The 16,555-nt window shown below is 39.6% G+C and overlaps 1 protein-coding gene across 1 annotated transcript in view; it reads right to left on the reverse strand.

Moving 5' to 3' along the window:
- CFAP221 (cilia and flagella associated protein 221) overlaps positions 1-16,555 on the reverse strand; it is a 129,955-nt gene that overhangs the window by 89,325 nt on the left and 24,075 nt on the right. Inside the window, exon 7 of the mRNA XM_011983433.1 lies at positions 2,169-2,272. Within this exon, the coding sequence (XP_011838823.1) occupies positions 2,169-2,272 (104 nt within the window). The remainder of the gene's footprint in view (positions 1-2,168; positions 2,273-16,555) is intronic.

Raw genomic sequence — 16,555 nt, forward strand, 5'->3', positions numbered from 1 at the left:
CACGAGCCCTGGCTGGCCGGGCTTCTTTCCTTCTTTCCTTCATTCTCTTCTTTTGCACTGCACTTTCCAGATTTTCTTCCTTGGTCTTTCTTTGTTCCTGGATCCGCTTCCCCTTGCTGTCCTCTGAGTGTCTGAGCGGTCCTTGGTCCACTTCTCTATCCACATTCACTCCCAAGGTGACCTCACGTCCAGTGCCATGGCTGTACAAATAAATGTACAACACCCAGTGACACCCAAGTGTATGTCCCTAGCACTCCCCTCTCTCTCAACTCCAAACTGGTATATTCAATTTAATTTCACTTAAAGGACAAATTTAAAATATTAAGTAATAAATAAAGTACCAAACAACCACAAACTCTTATCTGATGAATCAGACAAAGTATTTCATGTATCATGCATTTGTCTGAATTATGTGGCTCCGCATTTTATAATCCGAGCACTGGGGGAAAGGCCTGCATGATTTTTTTAAGTGTGTCATACATAGTTGTCAGTCAATTCTGCTTAATGCTGTATTTTATGATCTACGTACTACCCTGATTTTGAATAGGTTGTGTTTCAAAACCCTCTGGGTAAATTAATATTCTGAGTCTTAGGTCACTGTTTTTCAGAGAAGTATGGCTAGGCCATAAGCTGTTAAGTTTTTCTTCCTTTTCCTGGTTACTGATCTCAAGTGCTATGTGAGTTCATTCCAACACCACGAATTCCTGGACTCCTGTCTGTACCCACCTCAGTCATACCTGTAAACCTGCACGCTGACCTGTCTAAAACAGCTCCCATCATGACTGCTCAGAAATTGTAGTGGTCCCTTCTGCCCATGGAACTTAACAGAATTATGGACCATCAGAGGGGCAGGGACCCACAGGAAACCTACTGTGAGAATATCAACTATACTTAACATCTGAAATATTATCTTGTTTAGTATAATTTTAGTGACCACTTATTTTCCCTTCTTTTTCAGGCCCACACAGCTGAAAATAATAAGCCTCTTCTCTCTGAAAAGAGAATCAAGTCCTGTTTTTTTGCAATGTAAACAGTGGTTACCTTATATTTTTAAAAAATCTCAGAATGGCTCCTGGTCCTCTAGAAAATAATCTATGTACATTTCATAATTTAGAATTAATTCACAGTTTCTGCTTTAAACACTCATTTGTCGGACACAATATGTACTTGCAGTACTGAAAGAGTTGTAAACAAATGAATACGTAGACTTAAAACCATTTTAGCAATTGTTAAATTGTTTAAATTTAACGATTTTAAATATCTGTCCACAGTAGACCACAGTAGACCACTGTGGACAGATACTTGAATCCCAAACCTAAATATCAAGAGACAGGACCTGGGAAGCAGAGATTACTTTAGGTGTAAAATCTCACTTTCAAATGTCCTTAGCAGCCTAGCGATCTATGTCCTCTGGGGCATGCAAAAACATACTGTCCACACCACAGATGAGACAAATTCATCAGACCCTTCACTAAGATTCTAAAAGCTCTGGAAGAAAGAAGATTCCTATTTTATCTGATATTGAATTATAAGGTGGATATAAAACCAAGGATGCACCAGGAGCCAAACGTAGAATGGAAATGGATCAATTTCCGATTTTAAGTTTCGATCTTGGAAGAAACTTACCTGAACATTATTAAAAATTATCTGCATGATACAAATGATCCCAAAGTGTCATTTTTCTGACGTGTCCAATTCCATTTTACATCATGTCAGTTATGCGTAAAATTCATTACTGTTATGTGTTTGAAAATGTAACTTTTGAGTGCAGCTTATTCTTGTTTTTAGAACTTGACACCTACTTTTCAAATCCTCTCTTTGACCTGAGAACTCAAAAGAAATTGGAAACTTGAAAATTTTTTTTTTTTTTTGAAATGGAGTCTCGCTCTGTTGCCCATGCTGGAGTGCAGTGGCGTGATCTCCGCTCACTGCAAGCTCTGCCTCCTGGGTTCACACCATTCTCCTGCCTCAGCCTCCAGAGCAGCTGGGACTACAGGCGCCCACCACCACACCCGGCTAATTTTTTGTATTTTTAGTAGAGACGGGGTTTCACTGTGCTAGCCAGGATGGTCTCGATCTCCTGATCTCGTGATCCGCCCGCCTCGGCCTCCCAAAGTGCTGGGATTACAGGCATGAGCCAGGAAACCTGAAATCTTCACACTCCTTACCTGATGTTGGCTCAATAGCAAAGGCTTGATGAGACTGAATCAAAGTGATATAGAACTCAAAATCTACAGGGCAGCTGCACTGCAAAGGAATAACATAACTTTTGCTGCAAAACAAAAAAGAAAATAAAAATATTATTTTTCTGTATTGCTGGTTCTTTCGGTAGCAAGGAATGAAGACTTAAGTTATGTAATAAACGATGATGACTGCCAATGCTGATCTGGCACTTCCTGTGTGCCAGGAGTAATCCCATGCATTTTCCATGTAGTAACTATTTTAATCCTATGAGATGGTGCCGTGATTATCCCCACTTACAGAAGAGGAAACTGAGGCACAAGAGAGGGTAAGTGTGCCACACGAGGTGATGTAGTTAGTGGCAGAACCGGGATTTAACGCAGTCGATTGTGCTGGGTGTCCATACTCCTCACACCACTGTCCTTGCTACCCCTCGAGTACTGTTAGGTTTATCTTCCAGAGTTGCAGTGATAGGGAAAAGGCAGTCTCTACCACACAGCTCGGCCTCACCGAACCAAGGAAAGGCCAAACAGATGGGCTTATAGAAAGCCTGGGAGACCCCTGGCCTTTCACAGAGCCTGGATGGGACAGCATGGAAGAAATCACACCTTGGGCTGTGCTTGATTGAAATAGGCTAGGTACTCTTTATTTGGTCAGAAGTCCAGCAACCATTAGAGAACGTGGAGGAGGTCTATGTACTCAGAAATGGTCTGTCACCCCAAGACAAGGCAGACTTCTAAGCTAGCTTGAAGCTGTTGCTTACAGCACCCCAGGAGCTGTGGCAGCGGTAGCATTTCTTGGAGTGCCCCATGCTTCCCATAAAGTCCTGTCCTTCCATCAGGGCAATCCAAGTCAGCCAGAGTTGACTGCCTGGGGGAGCAGAGTCTCCACGGTAATTCTACGTCCTATGCAGTGCTGGGGGCAGGTTATCGGGTCCCCTTGCAGCAGTAGGAAGTCAAGTGCCTCCTTTCAAGTGACCAATCCACTCCCTGCATTTCTGATCTGTTTGCACCCCCTCCCTTCTCCTTCAGCCACCAGCTAGCTTCATCTTTGACTCTGTACATCTCTTCTCTACCCCACGCCTTCTGAGCCCTCACCCCATCACAGCCCTCCTGCCTCGAGGTTGACCCTGCCTCTTATCCTTTTAGCTTCTGGCCTCCCTGCCAACTGCCCATCCCCTCTCATTTTCCAGTTCATATTCCCAGGAGAACACAGTTGTAATCTGGTTTGAGCAGAGCTGCCAGGCCAGCTGGGCTCTACTTTCTGGGCAGGACCCATCCGAACCCATCTGTCTGTGGACGTCTCCAATAATGACAGGCTTCCCTGCCTGCCCAGAGTCTGTCTTCCCTGGAGATTCAGAGTCCTATGAAGGCAGAGACCAAGTCCATTTGGGTCTCCAGTGTATCCCAGAGTGTCGCATGGACCAAAGGCTCAACAAATATTTGTTGGTGTGAAGCAAAATAACCCTTTCTTTCAGTAGCAATTTTGGGGATATGATATAACTCACATGTGGCTTTTAAAATTATGCCAAAACATTTTTATTTGGCTTTAAAATTCACTATCTTTAAAAAATCTGTGAAATAATTCAAATATAAAGAAAAATGTAAAGAACAATAAAATAACAACTCCTTTATCTACTACTGAGCTCTAACAAATCTTTTGCTTTGGGCATATCAGCATTATGTTTTTAAAGAACTAAAACATTACAAAACAGTTGAAGCTCCCTGTAGCTCCTTCCCCAATTCTCTCTCTTCCTCCCTTCTTTAAGATAGTCAGTTTTATCAATCTTTATTTTGGAGAAAATTAAAATCTGTTCCAAACTATGAACATGGCATGTCTCTAATTTATTCAGGTTTAATTTTATGTCCTCAATCAAATTTTATAAGTGACCCCTACCCTGTATTCACTGTTCTACCATTCTCATGCATTCTAGTAATTACTTACATATGTATGCATACAATATGTGGTATGCATAAAATATATAGTATATTGTTTGTTTTTAACAATATTGCTCTGAAACTTGTTACTTTTGCTCAACACTATGATTTTGAGACTCATCCATGGAAATATGTAAAGGTCTGTTCATTCATTTTAACTAGTGAAGAGTATTCCATTATATAATCATACCACACTTTATTCAGCCACTCTCCTGTTGATGGGCATTTAGGTTGTCTGCATTTTTTCACTATTGCAGTGTGGCAGTGAAGATCCTACTGCATGACTCCACGTGCACCTGCAGTAGAGCTACTTTAGGAATAACCCCAAATGGGATTTCTGGTTAGTAGCAAAGTAAAAATATTAAATTCACTAGATACGACTAAAATATTTTTCAAAGCCCTTTACCAATTTACACTTTTACTAGCAGAATAGGAGAGTTTCTGTTGCTTACCAACATTTAGGATTCTCAGGCATTTTAACGTCTGTCAACCTGTTGGAGGTGAAATGGCATCTCATTTCACTTTCATTCTCATTCTTTTGAGGTTAAGTTTCTGTTCCTATTTATTCATTTGGGTTCCCTCTCCTGTGAATTGCCTGTGCATATCCTTTGCCCATTTCTCTATTCAGTTGTTTTGTTCTCTTATTCATTTGTAAATTCTTTTTTTTTTTTTTTTTTGAGACAGAGTCTCACTTTGTCACCCAGTCTGGAGGGCAGTGGCATAATCATAGCTCACTGCAGCCTTGATGTTCTGGGCTCAAGTGATCCTCCCACCTCAGTCTCCTGAGTAGCTGGGACCACAGGTGTGCACCACCATGCCTAACTAGTTTTTAAATTTTTTGTAGAAATGAGTTCCCACTATGTTCCCAAGCTTGTCTCAAACTCCTGGACTCAAGTGATCCTCTTGCCTTGGCCTCCCAAAATGCTGGGATTACATGCATGAGCCACCATGCCGGGCCTCATTTGTAAATTCTAATATTAATTTAGTTAATTATATGCATTACAAGTATCTTTTCCAAACCATAGTTTATTTTTTGATTTATTTGTGGTGTTTTTTGTTGGACATAAAGTTTTAATTTTAAGGTAGTCAGTTTTATCAATCATTGTTTTGGAGAAAATTGAAATCTGTTCTAAACTATAAACACGGTATGTCTCTAATTTATTAAGGTTTAATTTTATGTCCTCAGTCAAATTTTGTAAGTGTCTCCATAGTGAGTTTACACATTTTGGTTAAGTTTTTCCCTAGGTGTTTTGGTATGTTTGGGTTGCTATCACAGAATACCATAGACTGGGTGGCTTATGAACAACAGAAATTTATTCCTCACGGTTCTGGAGGCCGGGAAGTCTAAGATCAAGGTGCTGCCAGATTTGGTGTCTGGTGCAGACCCACTTCCTGGTTCATAGATGACCATCTTTTCACTGTGTCTTTGCATAATGGAAGGGGCTATGGAGCTCTCCAGATCTCTTTTATAAGGACACTAATCCTGTTCATGAGGGCTTTGCCCTCATGGCTTCATCACCTCCCAAAGGCCCCACTTCCTAATATATCACCTTGGGGGTTAGATTTAAACACATGCATTTTGAGGGGGAAACAAACATTCAAACCATAGCACCAGGTATCTTATAGCTTCTGTGACATAGTGAATGGAATGTTTGTCTTTTATAATTCATTAGTACTAGTGTATTGCAATGCTACTTTTGGATTTTGATCTAAAACCCTGCTAAAGTCTTTTATGGGTTGTAAAAGTTTATATGTAGATTTCTTCAGATTTTCTATGTAGAAAATTATACAGTCTAGGCCAGGCACAGTGGCTTGCACCTGTAATCCCAGTGTAAGTCATAAAATCTAACAGGAAAAAAAAAAAAAAAAAAAAGAGAGAGACTCTTTCCTATTTACTTTTCCAACTCTTAAAACTCATATATTTTTTTCTGATCATTGCATTGATGACTTCTAGTATAATACTGAATTGAAGTGAAGAGCATCTTTTTCTTATTTTGACTTTATTGGAAATACTTTAATTTTTACCACTAAGAATGATGTTTCTAGAAAGTTTGTGACAGCCTTTATCAGGTCAAGGAAATTTTCTTCTATCTATTTCTAAGCTTTTTTTCCACTTAATCATGAAGGAGTTTTCTTTTTGTTAAAATTTGCTTGGTATACATACTTCTTCCATTCCTTCATTTTCAAACTTCCTGAAAAGTTTTATTTTAGGTGTGTCTCCAGAAAGTAGGATATAGCTGGATTAAAAAATGTTTAGCAGGTGGGATAATCTTTTCCTTTTAATAGGTGAATTTAATCTGTTTTCATTTGTTACAATTAATAATAGATATATTTGAACTTATTTCTACCACCTTGTTTTGTGTTTTCTAAAAAACATCTTTGCTTCATTTTTGTTCTTTTGCCTCTTGCTGGACTGATTGCTTTTATATTTCTACTTTTTTTCCTCCTATGACTTGGCAGCTACAGATTGCATTTCTATGATTTTAATTATTACTCTAAATTTTTAAAAGATATATCTTATTGACAGCTGGGTGCTGTGGCTCATGCCTGTAATCCAAGCACTTTGGGAGGCTGAGGCGGGCGGACCACTTGAACTCAGGACTTCAAGACCAGCCTGGGCAATGTAGCAAAACCCCATCTCTACAAAAAATATAAAAATTAGCTGGGTGCAGTTGCATGTATCTATAGTCCCAGCTGCTTGGGAGGCTGAGATGGGCAAATGGCTGGAGCCTGGAAAGCAGAGGTTCCAGTGAGCCAAGATCACATCACTGCACTCCAGCCTGGGTGACAGAGCACAGGCCCTGTCAAAAAAAAAAAAAAAAAAAAAAATCTTACTTCTTGAAAATTCCCAACAAAGTCTACACATATCTAGTATTTCTATCCTCCCAAATACAGTGCGGTCAGCCCTACCTGCCTATTGAAGACTCTTTCTTACCCCTCCATCTTGTATATGCTATGTTGAGTTGTAGCTTTAGCTTAAACAACAAAAAATACTGACTTTTAAAAATGGTTACTTAATTAAATTTACCAACATATGTAATTCATTTTGGTGTTTGCCATTCTCTTTCGATTCCCATGGCTACTTTCTGAATATGTTTTTCTTCTTGCTGGCATATGCCTTTTAAATTTTCTTTTAGTGAGGATTGTGTGTGGGAAATTCTTATGTAAATAACCTTATTTTTTATTTTCTTCCTTGGGAAAGATTTCAGGTTGACTGTTTATTTTCCCTTGGCATTTTGAAAATATTTATTCCACATCTTTCTTTAATTGTTTTTGCTGATGAAGAACTGTTGTCATTTTTTTTGTAGATTATCACTCTTTTCTCTCTGGCAGCTTTTTAAGGTTTCTCTTTTTTTCTTATTTATTTATTTATTTATTTATAGAGATGGGATCTCACTTTGTTGCCCAGGTTGGTCTCAAACTCCTGGGTTCAAGTGATTCTCCTGCCTTGGCCTCCCAGAGTGCTGGAATTACAGGCAAGATTTCTCTTTATTCTTGATGCTCTGCAGCTTGACTCTTATGTGTCTAGGTAGAAATTTATCTTTATCCTGCTAGATATTAATATTTGAATGCACTGATCAAATCTTCACAGTTATCTTTAATTCTGAAAAGCTTGGTATTATTCTGTACCATTCCCTCCACTCTCACCTGACAGAACTCTAATTTACTAGACATATGTATCTTGGAGCTTTTCAGTCTAGCTTCCATACGCACTAATTTCCCTTCATGTAAAATGTAATCTCTATATACTCTATTCTGGGTGAATTCCTGTATTATTACTATCTTCCAATCTATTAGTCTTTTCTTCAACTGTGTCCAGTGTAGAGTTTATTCAATTTATTGAGATTTAAGTTTTCAGTGTCTATATTTTGAATTTTTAAGATTTCTAATTGGTTGTTTTTATCTATCTGATCTTTAAGAAAATGTCCACCTATTTTTGTTTCATAATTTCTTGATATTTTAAAGTGGAAGTTTATCTCAGTCATCTCCTTGAGAATCCTAAGTATATCTATTTTAAAGTTTTATTAAACTGTTTTTAATAATTCACTTCATTCAATTATATTCTGATTGTTGGGTTTTGGCTTTCTTAGCACAAGATTTATTCATGTGTTTTGGAATTTGGATTTGCAGGCTCACTTTGAGTAAAAGGATTTAATCTATATTCAATTTTATAACTGTGTATTGGGGCTCCTGCCAGCCAGCTATTTTAGTGCTACAGTGAACTCAGTCACTGGGCCAGCAGGTAACGTGGCTCACCTCTGCACCACAAGCTGGTTAGTACTGTCGTTTACACTTTCCTCTGTCCACAACCAGGGACAAGGCCCCCGGTCCAGGCAACAGGTCAGCAGAAGGTTTCCAGCTTCCTTTCACGGGGAGTGCAAAGGTGGGGCAGCTTACCTCTTCTCCTGGCTGCAGGCCAGGTGCGGATCCCCTGAATCAGTGAGACACTTGCGGTCTCCTTTACCCCATGGAGTGGTCTCCAACACTGCCTGACTGCTTCAAAGCCTGGAGCCTGCAAGCCTATGGCTCCACCCTGCAACCCACTCGGCATTTCTACGCTGTTCCTGCTCTGTGGAGTTGTTCAGCTTGTTTCTGAGCCTGAGTGTGCCTTTCTGGAGGTCTCTTTTTATATTTTGTTTGTCACTAACTAGTAATTTCGCACAAAAAAGGTTCATTGCAGTGTGAGCGCACCCTGCTTCATCCTGACCAGATGTCTCTAAATGTGCTTTTGAGAGATCTACAGTCTGAATGCAGAGTTCCTAATGTCAGGCAGTGCCCTGTTTCTAATTAATTTGCACTGGTATTTGTTTTTAAACCATTGTTCCTTAGCTATGACGTCTCTTTGAGAGGAGCGTAGCTGTACTGTGAGCACACAAGATCCCCGACAGGGTACGGGCCTGCATCGGACTTTATATACTCATGTTCAGGGCCCTAGGTTTCTGATAAAAATTCTGAATAAGGGTCACCGTACAGGGTATGGTCTTCAGTCAACAGTAAAATGAAAACTTCATAGGATTTTCTACCAAACTCACAAATCTTATCTTAAATCAGGCTCTGTTAGAGATATGCAGTCAATCTTCACTCTCTGAGATGTTTCCTAATTCTGAAAAACAGAATATATGAAGGTAAGGCAATTCATCCTAATAGGTGCTCAGGTCCCACTGAGTGTCAGCTACTCTACCAGCGCTGGGTAGATAACACTAGCATTACAAGTTAGTTACATATGCGTGTGAGGTATTTATGCCCCTCAGAACCTAAGTAGGCCTTGGGTAATGTGCAATGTGAAGTGTTAAACTGCCCAAATGCGGTCTTTGAAGATGAAGCCAGTGGACTCACATAGCCACACAGGCTGTGTTGCCCTAGGTCAGTAACCCAGGGGTGTGCTCAAGGCTGTCCCAGCAAAGCAAAGTCTGACACTCACAGCTCCTCTGCTAAAAGCTGCATGTTTGCATTTTCCTGAATTGAAACAAACAAAAACTCCTGGGGCTTTTCCCATTTGTCACATATACTCAATCTTCAATTAATTTCACAGCTCTGATAAATCCCATAGAAAAGGTGTCAGGGTATTTGCTTAATAATAATTATTTGAAGCCAAGTTCCTGATGCATTAGCCAGTCTGGAAAAACAAACAGTTCCTTAAGGGCACAAAATTCCAAGTACCATAATTCAGAAGTAGATATAGCAGTGCAAGTACAATTTTCAGTGGAATTGCTGAACTTCTGCTTTCACTACTGCCGTGCATATTATGCATGTCAAATTAGTTTGCATGGCCACCATAATCATAAATCAGAGACAGTTCAGATGAATTTGAGTCAAAAGGAATTTTGCTAATATGAAATTTATTTAGAAGTTTTTCATATTTAAAGAGACAGAATCCTATTCTGGGTGGAATTTTATATTTTAAACTAAATTCTCATTGTTAAATACCATTAATCTGATATATAAGGAAGAAACATAAATACACATATATATATATCTCTTGTCTGTTATTTCTCAGAGGTAAATAGGATACTGAATTAGAGTTCTTCTGTAACTTATAGGAATCAGGCAACTAAAATATTAAGACAAGCAGATGTTAGTGCTTTTGGAAGTAATTACAACTTTTATCCCTGTTACCTTATTATTTAAACATATTATCAATTATGCTAAGGCTATACATAAAAATATATTAAATACTTTAAAATAATTATCCCCTATTTGAATAAAATTGAACTCAAACCTTTTAAATAGCAGACTTTTATATTACGATCATGTGGAAATTGTATGCCTAGTAGAAGAGAGCACAAATTTGCCTTACAGAAAGTAAATATAATAAAATGACTTAACAGAAATTCAAATTTTTTTCTTGTCCTTTCTCTAGAACAAGTGATCTTGAACTTACTTTAACATAAAATCAAAATATACTCTCTAATTTAAAATATACTCTCTAACTAAAAAATCCCAATATCTAGAGAGGGGAGTGAACACTTTACCATAATAGGATTTGGCTTTTCTTTTCTGGAAAAAGAAGGTTAACTGACAACAAGCATGACAAATGCTAACTTTGTCCATGATGACTAGATGCAGAGGGCACAATAAATTAACCATTAGTTATTTCACTTGTATGAAATTTGAGGGAAACATCAAGATAAAAGAAAGCCTTTCCATAGAGATGTATGGATAAAGTAAACCATAACATAGACAATAACATGTGGTTGTATCAACACCAAGTGAAGCTTGGAGTTAATAGACCCAGTGATCTCATTTTAGGGTTAAGTCAATTTAGTAGGACTTTTCCATTGCCAACTGCTCATTGATATGAGAATCGTTCACAGATCAAAGGATGTGGACAACAATGATATATCGTGTGCCATTCTTTCCCCTCTGAAGGTACAGAAGACTCACGAAATAATCCAGAGCCTGGGCAGGCTTTGGGGTTACACGTTGTGGCAGGTTTCAAATAAGTCTACAAACTCTTCAACACTCTTTCCATTTAGAGATGGAGTCTATGTGTTCTTCCTTGATTCTGGGCTCTCGGACTACTTAACTAATAGAATGCAGTGGAAATCATGCTGTACCTATTTCTTAAGGCTAAGGCCTAAGCAACTGGTATCTTCCATTTCTCTTGAGATGGTCATTCTAGAGCCTTGTCACCATGTTGTAAGGAAGCCCACATAGCCTGTGGAGAGACCTACCAGGACAGAACCAGACTCCCAGCCCTCAGGCCATCTGAGTTCCCAGACAGTAGCCAGTATTTGAGTGGGGCATCTTGAGAGTGGGTCTTTCAGCTCCCAGCCGACCAGCCCTAGCTGACTGTGCATGGAGCAGAGAGGAGCACTCCCCATTAGGCCATGCCCAAGTTGTAGATCCATGAGCAAAATAAATGACTGTTGTTATAATATATTAAGCTACTACCTTCAGGGTGGGTTTTATACAGAAAAAGGAAACCAGAGAATATTCTCTTTCCTGCTTCATTTGCTCTTCAGCGAATGATTATCTTACCCCATTTCTGGATGCAATCTTAATTTGGCAATTTTAAAGTCTTTGTTTTGGTACTCTCTCTTAATATGTACCAGCTGTTGTGCTTATATGTTATCTAACTCTCTTAACAACCCTTTGAGGTAAGTACTATTATTATCCTCATTTTAGAGATGCATAAACTGATCTATAGAGAGGTCCAAGGTCACATGGTTAATAAATGGTGAAGTGGAGTTTTCAAGCCAGGTCTCTAGAACCTAAGCGCTTACCTGCTGCACCATAGCCCCTCTCATAGGTCTCTAATATTACAGAAAAGCTCCTGGCATTGCATTGTTTGCATTGCAGTCCCCTTCCCTCCTGCTGCTCTCTTTGAAACTGATCCCTCTGTGCCTCGTTTGTTAAGCTTTTTAGAGGGCATTTCCTCTAATAAGCAACCATCAAAAAAGGACTGTAACATCCCGCTATGGACTGTTTTTGTCTCCTCAAAATTCATATGTGGAAGCCCCAATTCCCATGATGGAGGTGGGGACTTAGGAAGGTGATTTGGTTTAGATGAGGTCATGAGGGTGGCGCCCCCTGATGGGATTAGTGTCCTTTTAGGAAGAGGAAGGGACTGGAGCCCCTCCCCACCACCCCGTGTGAGGAAAGCCGGAAGAGGGGCCCCACCAGAGCTCGGCCATGCTGGTCCCCGATCTCACAATTCTCAGTCTAGATATGTGAGAAATGTCTGTTATTTAAGCCTCCCAGTCTATGGGAATTTGCTATAGCAGCTGGAGCTGAGGCAAATGCCAAGACCTTTTATAAAATGTTACCAACTTCCTCTCGAGGACCGGCATACACATAGAGAGAAGGAAGAAAGTCAGGGAACTTGCCAGTTATTTTCATTTAAGCTTTAGATATAAATTGCTATATTCAGAATGTAATCAACAAAAACTGAAGGAAATAAGACACAATATTAGCTGTCTGATTAAACCCTAATCCCCAAAGAAACGGGCAACAATTTGAAGAGCTATAAAGAGCTGAGGGTAAAATAGGTTTCAAAATAGGTTCAATAATGCTCTTTATCTAAGATAATTTATGTTCTTTTGAACTTTCCTGTGTTGCTTATCTTATTTTCAAAGACACAATCAATCTCACGGGGATTGGGGCCTCAGACCAGAAGTATGGTAGACCCATAAACTTTCATGATATAGTCAAATAAAAATAAACACAAATTTACATAAAGAAACGTTCACGTAACAGGCATTTACTAATTTTCTCCACCTAGAGAATTAAATAACACCCTCATTTTAGATTAAGCTTAGACCAATATTAGAGATAAAGGGAATCAAATGGCAAGCTAATGCAGGAACAGAAAATCAAATACCGCATGTTCTCACTTATAAGTGACAGCTGAATGATGAGAACACATGCACACATAGAGGTGAACACCACACACTGGGCCTACTGGAGTGTGGAGGGTGAGAGGAGGGAGAGGCGCAGAAAAAATAACTCCTGGGTATAAGGTACTAGGCACAGTACCTGGTAATGAAATGATCTGTACTATAAACCCCTGTGAAATGGGTTTACCTATGTAACAAATATGTGCATGTATCCCCGAACCTAAAATAAAAGTTGAAGAAAAAGAAATGAAGTTAAAATTCCCAAATAAAACTTTAGTTCAAGGTTAAAAAAAAAAATAGTAGGTGGCATGAAAGAGTCAAGGGGGCTTGATGGTTTCTCTCCTGGCCTGACCTTTGACTTCCTAGCCCTTAGTTCAGTTCCCTCTTCAACCTGACTTAGTCCCACCTAGTGGTAAAGCTGCTCCCACCCCTCCACCTTCACCCCTGTCCCAGCAGTTTAAGAAAAGGAAGAATTCTGAAGACACTAGGGAACAACCTGAATTAAATAAGGCCACCTCTTCATACTTGGCAAAGGAAGTGAAGGCATTTCTCTGGAAGCTGGACAGGAACTGAATTCAGAACAAGTTAGAGGTGACCAGATGACATGATATCTGTCATCTGTAGAGATCATATGTACACTATTCATACTTCCAAAACACAGGTTTTTAAAATGATTGTGGTAAAATGTACATAATATAAAATGTACTATTTTAACCATTTTAAGTGTACCATTCAGTGGCATTAAGTACAACCATGCTATTGTGAAACTATTACCACCGTCTGCCCTCAAAACTTTTTCATCTTGCAAAACTGAAATGCTATATTCATTAAACACCAACTCCCTATTCTGCTTCCCCACAGCCCCGGGCAACCACCATTTTATTTTCTCTCTCTATGAATTTGATTATTCTAAGTACTTCATATGAGTGAAATCGTACAGTATAAAATGCCAATTAAAAAATTAAATATAATTAACACATTTGACAGTAGTTCTTTACACCTCACCAGAGTTGCAGATAACATGGAGGAAGGTGGGGTGAGGAAGGAGATTCAGGAGGGCCCACTGGAGGTGGGAGCAGGGCCTGTGGCTGGGGCCCGAGGACAGGGCGAGCTGGCAGAAGGAATGAAAGCCATGGTCGAGGGGAGGGAGGCAGCGAAGGTGGACGTGAAGGGATATGAAAAGCATCCTGCAGACTAATTTCTTTTTTTGTTGAGAAAACTATAGCATTTACTGGGGAAAGATAAGAGGGCACACTAAAAACTGCTGCTAGTCTTTTCTCTTAGAGTAGGCAGCAGAAGAAACCACACACTAACTATCTTCAAACCACACTTCCTCAGAGCTAAATGACCCGTAATAGCGTGTGGCCTGAAACAGCCAGCAGGATCCCCAGCTGCCAGTTTGCTGGTCCCAATACCTTACCCACCAGCAGTAATTAAAACAAGAAGCTCACTTGGTGCTGGAGTAAGATATCCATTTTTTAAAAATAAAGCAACTTAAATTCAAATACTTGTGGTTTTGAAATTGCAGCATATAAGAATCTGGGGGAGAAATTTGGGGCAAATTTAATTTTAAAAATTACTTGAGAAATTATAGTCACAGTTCAGTGAATGAGTTGGTAGTTACTCTATTCTAAATATTTTGACAAGCATTACATAATTACATGGTAGAAACTACATTAAAAGTTGCATGTATGTGAGTGTGTGTGTGTGTGTGCATGCATGTGTGTGCAGATACTACAAACCTGGGCTGCTGCTGCAGCAGTGACCAAAGTTGGCTACTTGTGCAGTGTTTAGGTGTCAGATTTGACAGGTGTATTAACCAGGCAAGAAGGAAGAGAACTCAGAAAGCATTCTCAATGTAGGGGTGCCTCTCCAGGGCCAAAAACCATCCACAATTGTCATCTTTGCTCCTTCCAGGAATGTCCTGTGGGCAGACTCTGAAATTTCCTATGTTATATTCTCAAATATTCATGGGAATTCATCCATGAACACTTTTTCTAATAGTAGTTTACAGTTTCTTACTTCTTAGTACTGATACTAGCTTGGTAGTTTCACAGAAGCCACAATGTGTACATGCTGTTGAATGTAATGAATCATTCCAAGAATTTATACAGACTAGATAGTAAACCCTAAACAAGAAAAAGGTTCCACCTGTAACCACTGCCCCTGGTACATACAATCATCTGCTCTAGACGTTGTTCCCAAATTTGTACCACTCCACCCCTTGGCCTCATGCAAACCAAATGACCCATTTGCACAAAATCTAGGGGAGGAGAGCAGAGTATTACCACTTTCAAGGTAGGCTTTTATAAGGTCAGCACTGGCTTTCTTCACCTTAGGTTTTTCAGTCTATCCCTTGCTTTCTCTAGGAACCACAATTTTGAAAAGAATAACCCAAGTCTTCCACTGAAAGTTCCCTTCGTTGACTATCTTAAGGTGGCGCCCACTTCGGTAAATGAAAGGAAGAAATATGTATGCCCTTTTATTGTTGCATGACAGATCCCTATAGTTTAGAGGTTGGACGATTTTCTTTTCCTGCTAAAATTCATAAAAGAGACTGGGTCAAGATGAGTAACTAGACTGATATTAGGTCAGCAAAGGTATATTAAATTAAAGAAGTTTTACACAACAATGTATGGAAAAATTTTTCCTATAATAAACATCTACGCTCTTTAAAAATTCTTTACTTCTTAGTGATGAGGTCTCACTCTGTTGCCCAGGCTGGAGTGCAGTGGCACCATCAGAGCTCACTACATCCTCGAACTCCTGGGCTCAAGTGATCCTCCTGCCTCAGCCTCCTGAGTAGCTGAGACTACGGGTGTACCCAGCTAGGCTGTTGTTAAATGACAAGAATTATTTTATCCAAATATCAATGTGAAATAGAAGCTCACTGTGGATTCCTCCACCCAAGTAGGAGTAAAAGTAAAGAACAACTGTGTTGCAAGCTCAAGTCACCCTGGTCAGATGCTTTCATAAAATGCTGCTGCTCCTTTCCATCAATTTCAAACTTGAGGCACATAAAATGAGTCCCTCATATGAGTAAGCAGTGTTTCCCTTGACAAGCTGAAACAAGTGAATTTTTTCTTTTCGAGTAGGAAGGGTTTCAAAAAACACTTGTGAATATCAATTTGATCGTCTTCTCCTGACATCTGCATTCTAGCATTCTAACCCAGTTACAGCTGGTTCTCAGTCCCCTCTCCTAGAGGCTCTTTACTGGCACAGTTCAAGACTGGTGGTTGTCTATGTGGGGGCAAACTCTCACCATCAGTCTTCCTTCTTAGCACTAGCTTAAGAATGCACATTCCCATGTGGCCCAGATGCTTTAAGCTCCAGGGGCAGTAGGAGAATTTGGTTACACTCAAACATCATATTCTGACCTTGGTTGTTCCCACGCTTTCTAAAAGGAGCCATAAGATTCACTAAGTAAGGAAACGCATCCTTCGGTAAATTTCTGAACTTACGACGTAAAAGTTCAAGAAGCTAAAGTATCCTGGCTTTGGAATGGAGTCGCCAGGAGCCTCTTCTGTGAATGTTGTTAATGTGGCCCTGCAGGCTGCAGAGCCTCTATAGCCCTGAGATGAGTACATGGGCCACTTG

Source organism: Mandrillus leucophaeus, unplaced genomic scaffold (assembly GCF_000951045.1).
Source record: "Mandrillus leucophaeus isolate KB7577 unplaced genomic scaffold, Mleu.le_1.0 Scaffold25, whole genome shotgun sequence".
NCBI lineage: Eukaryota > Metazoa > Chordata > Mammalia > Primates > Cercopithecidae > Mandrillus > Mandrillus leucophaeus.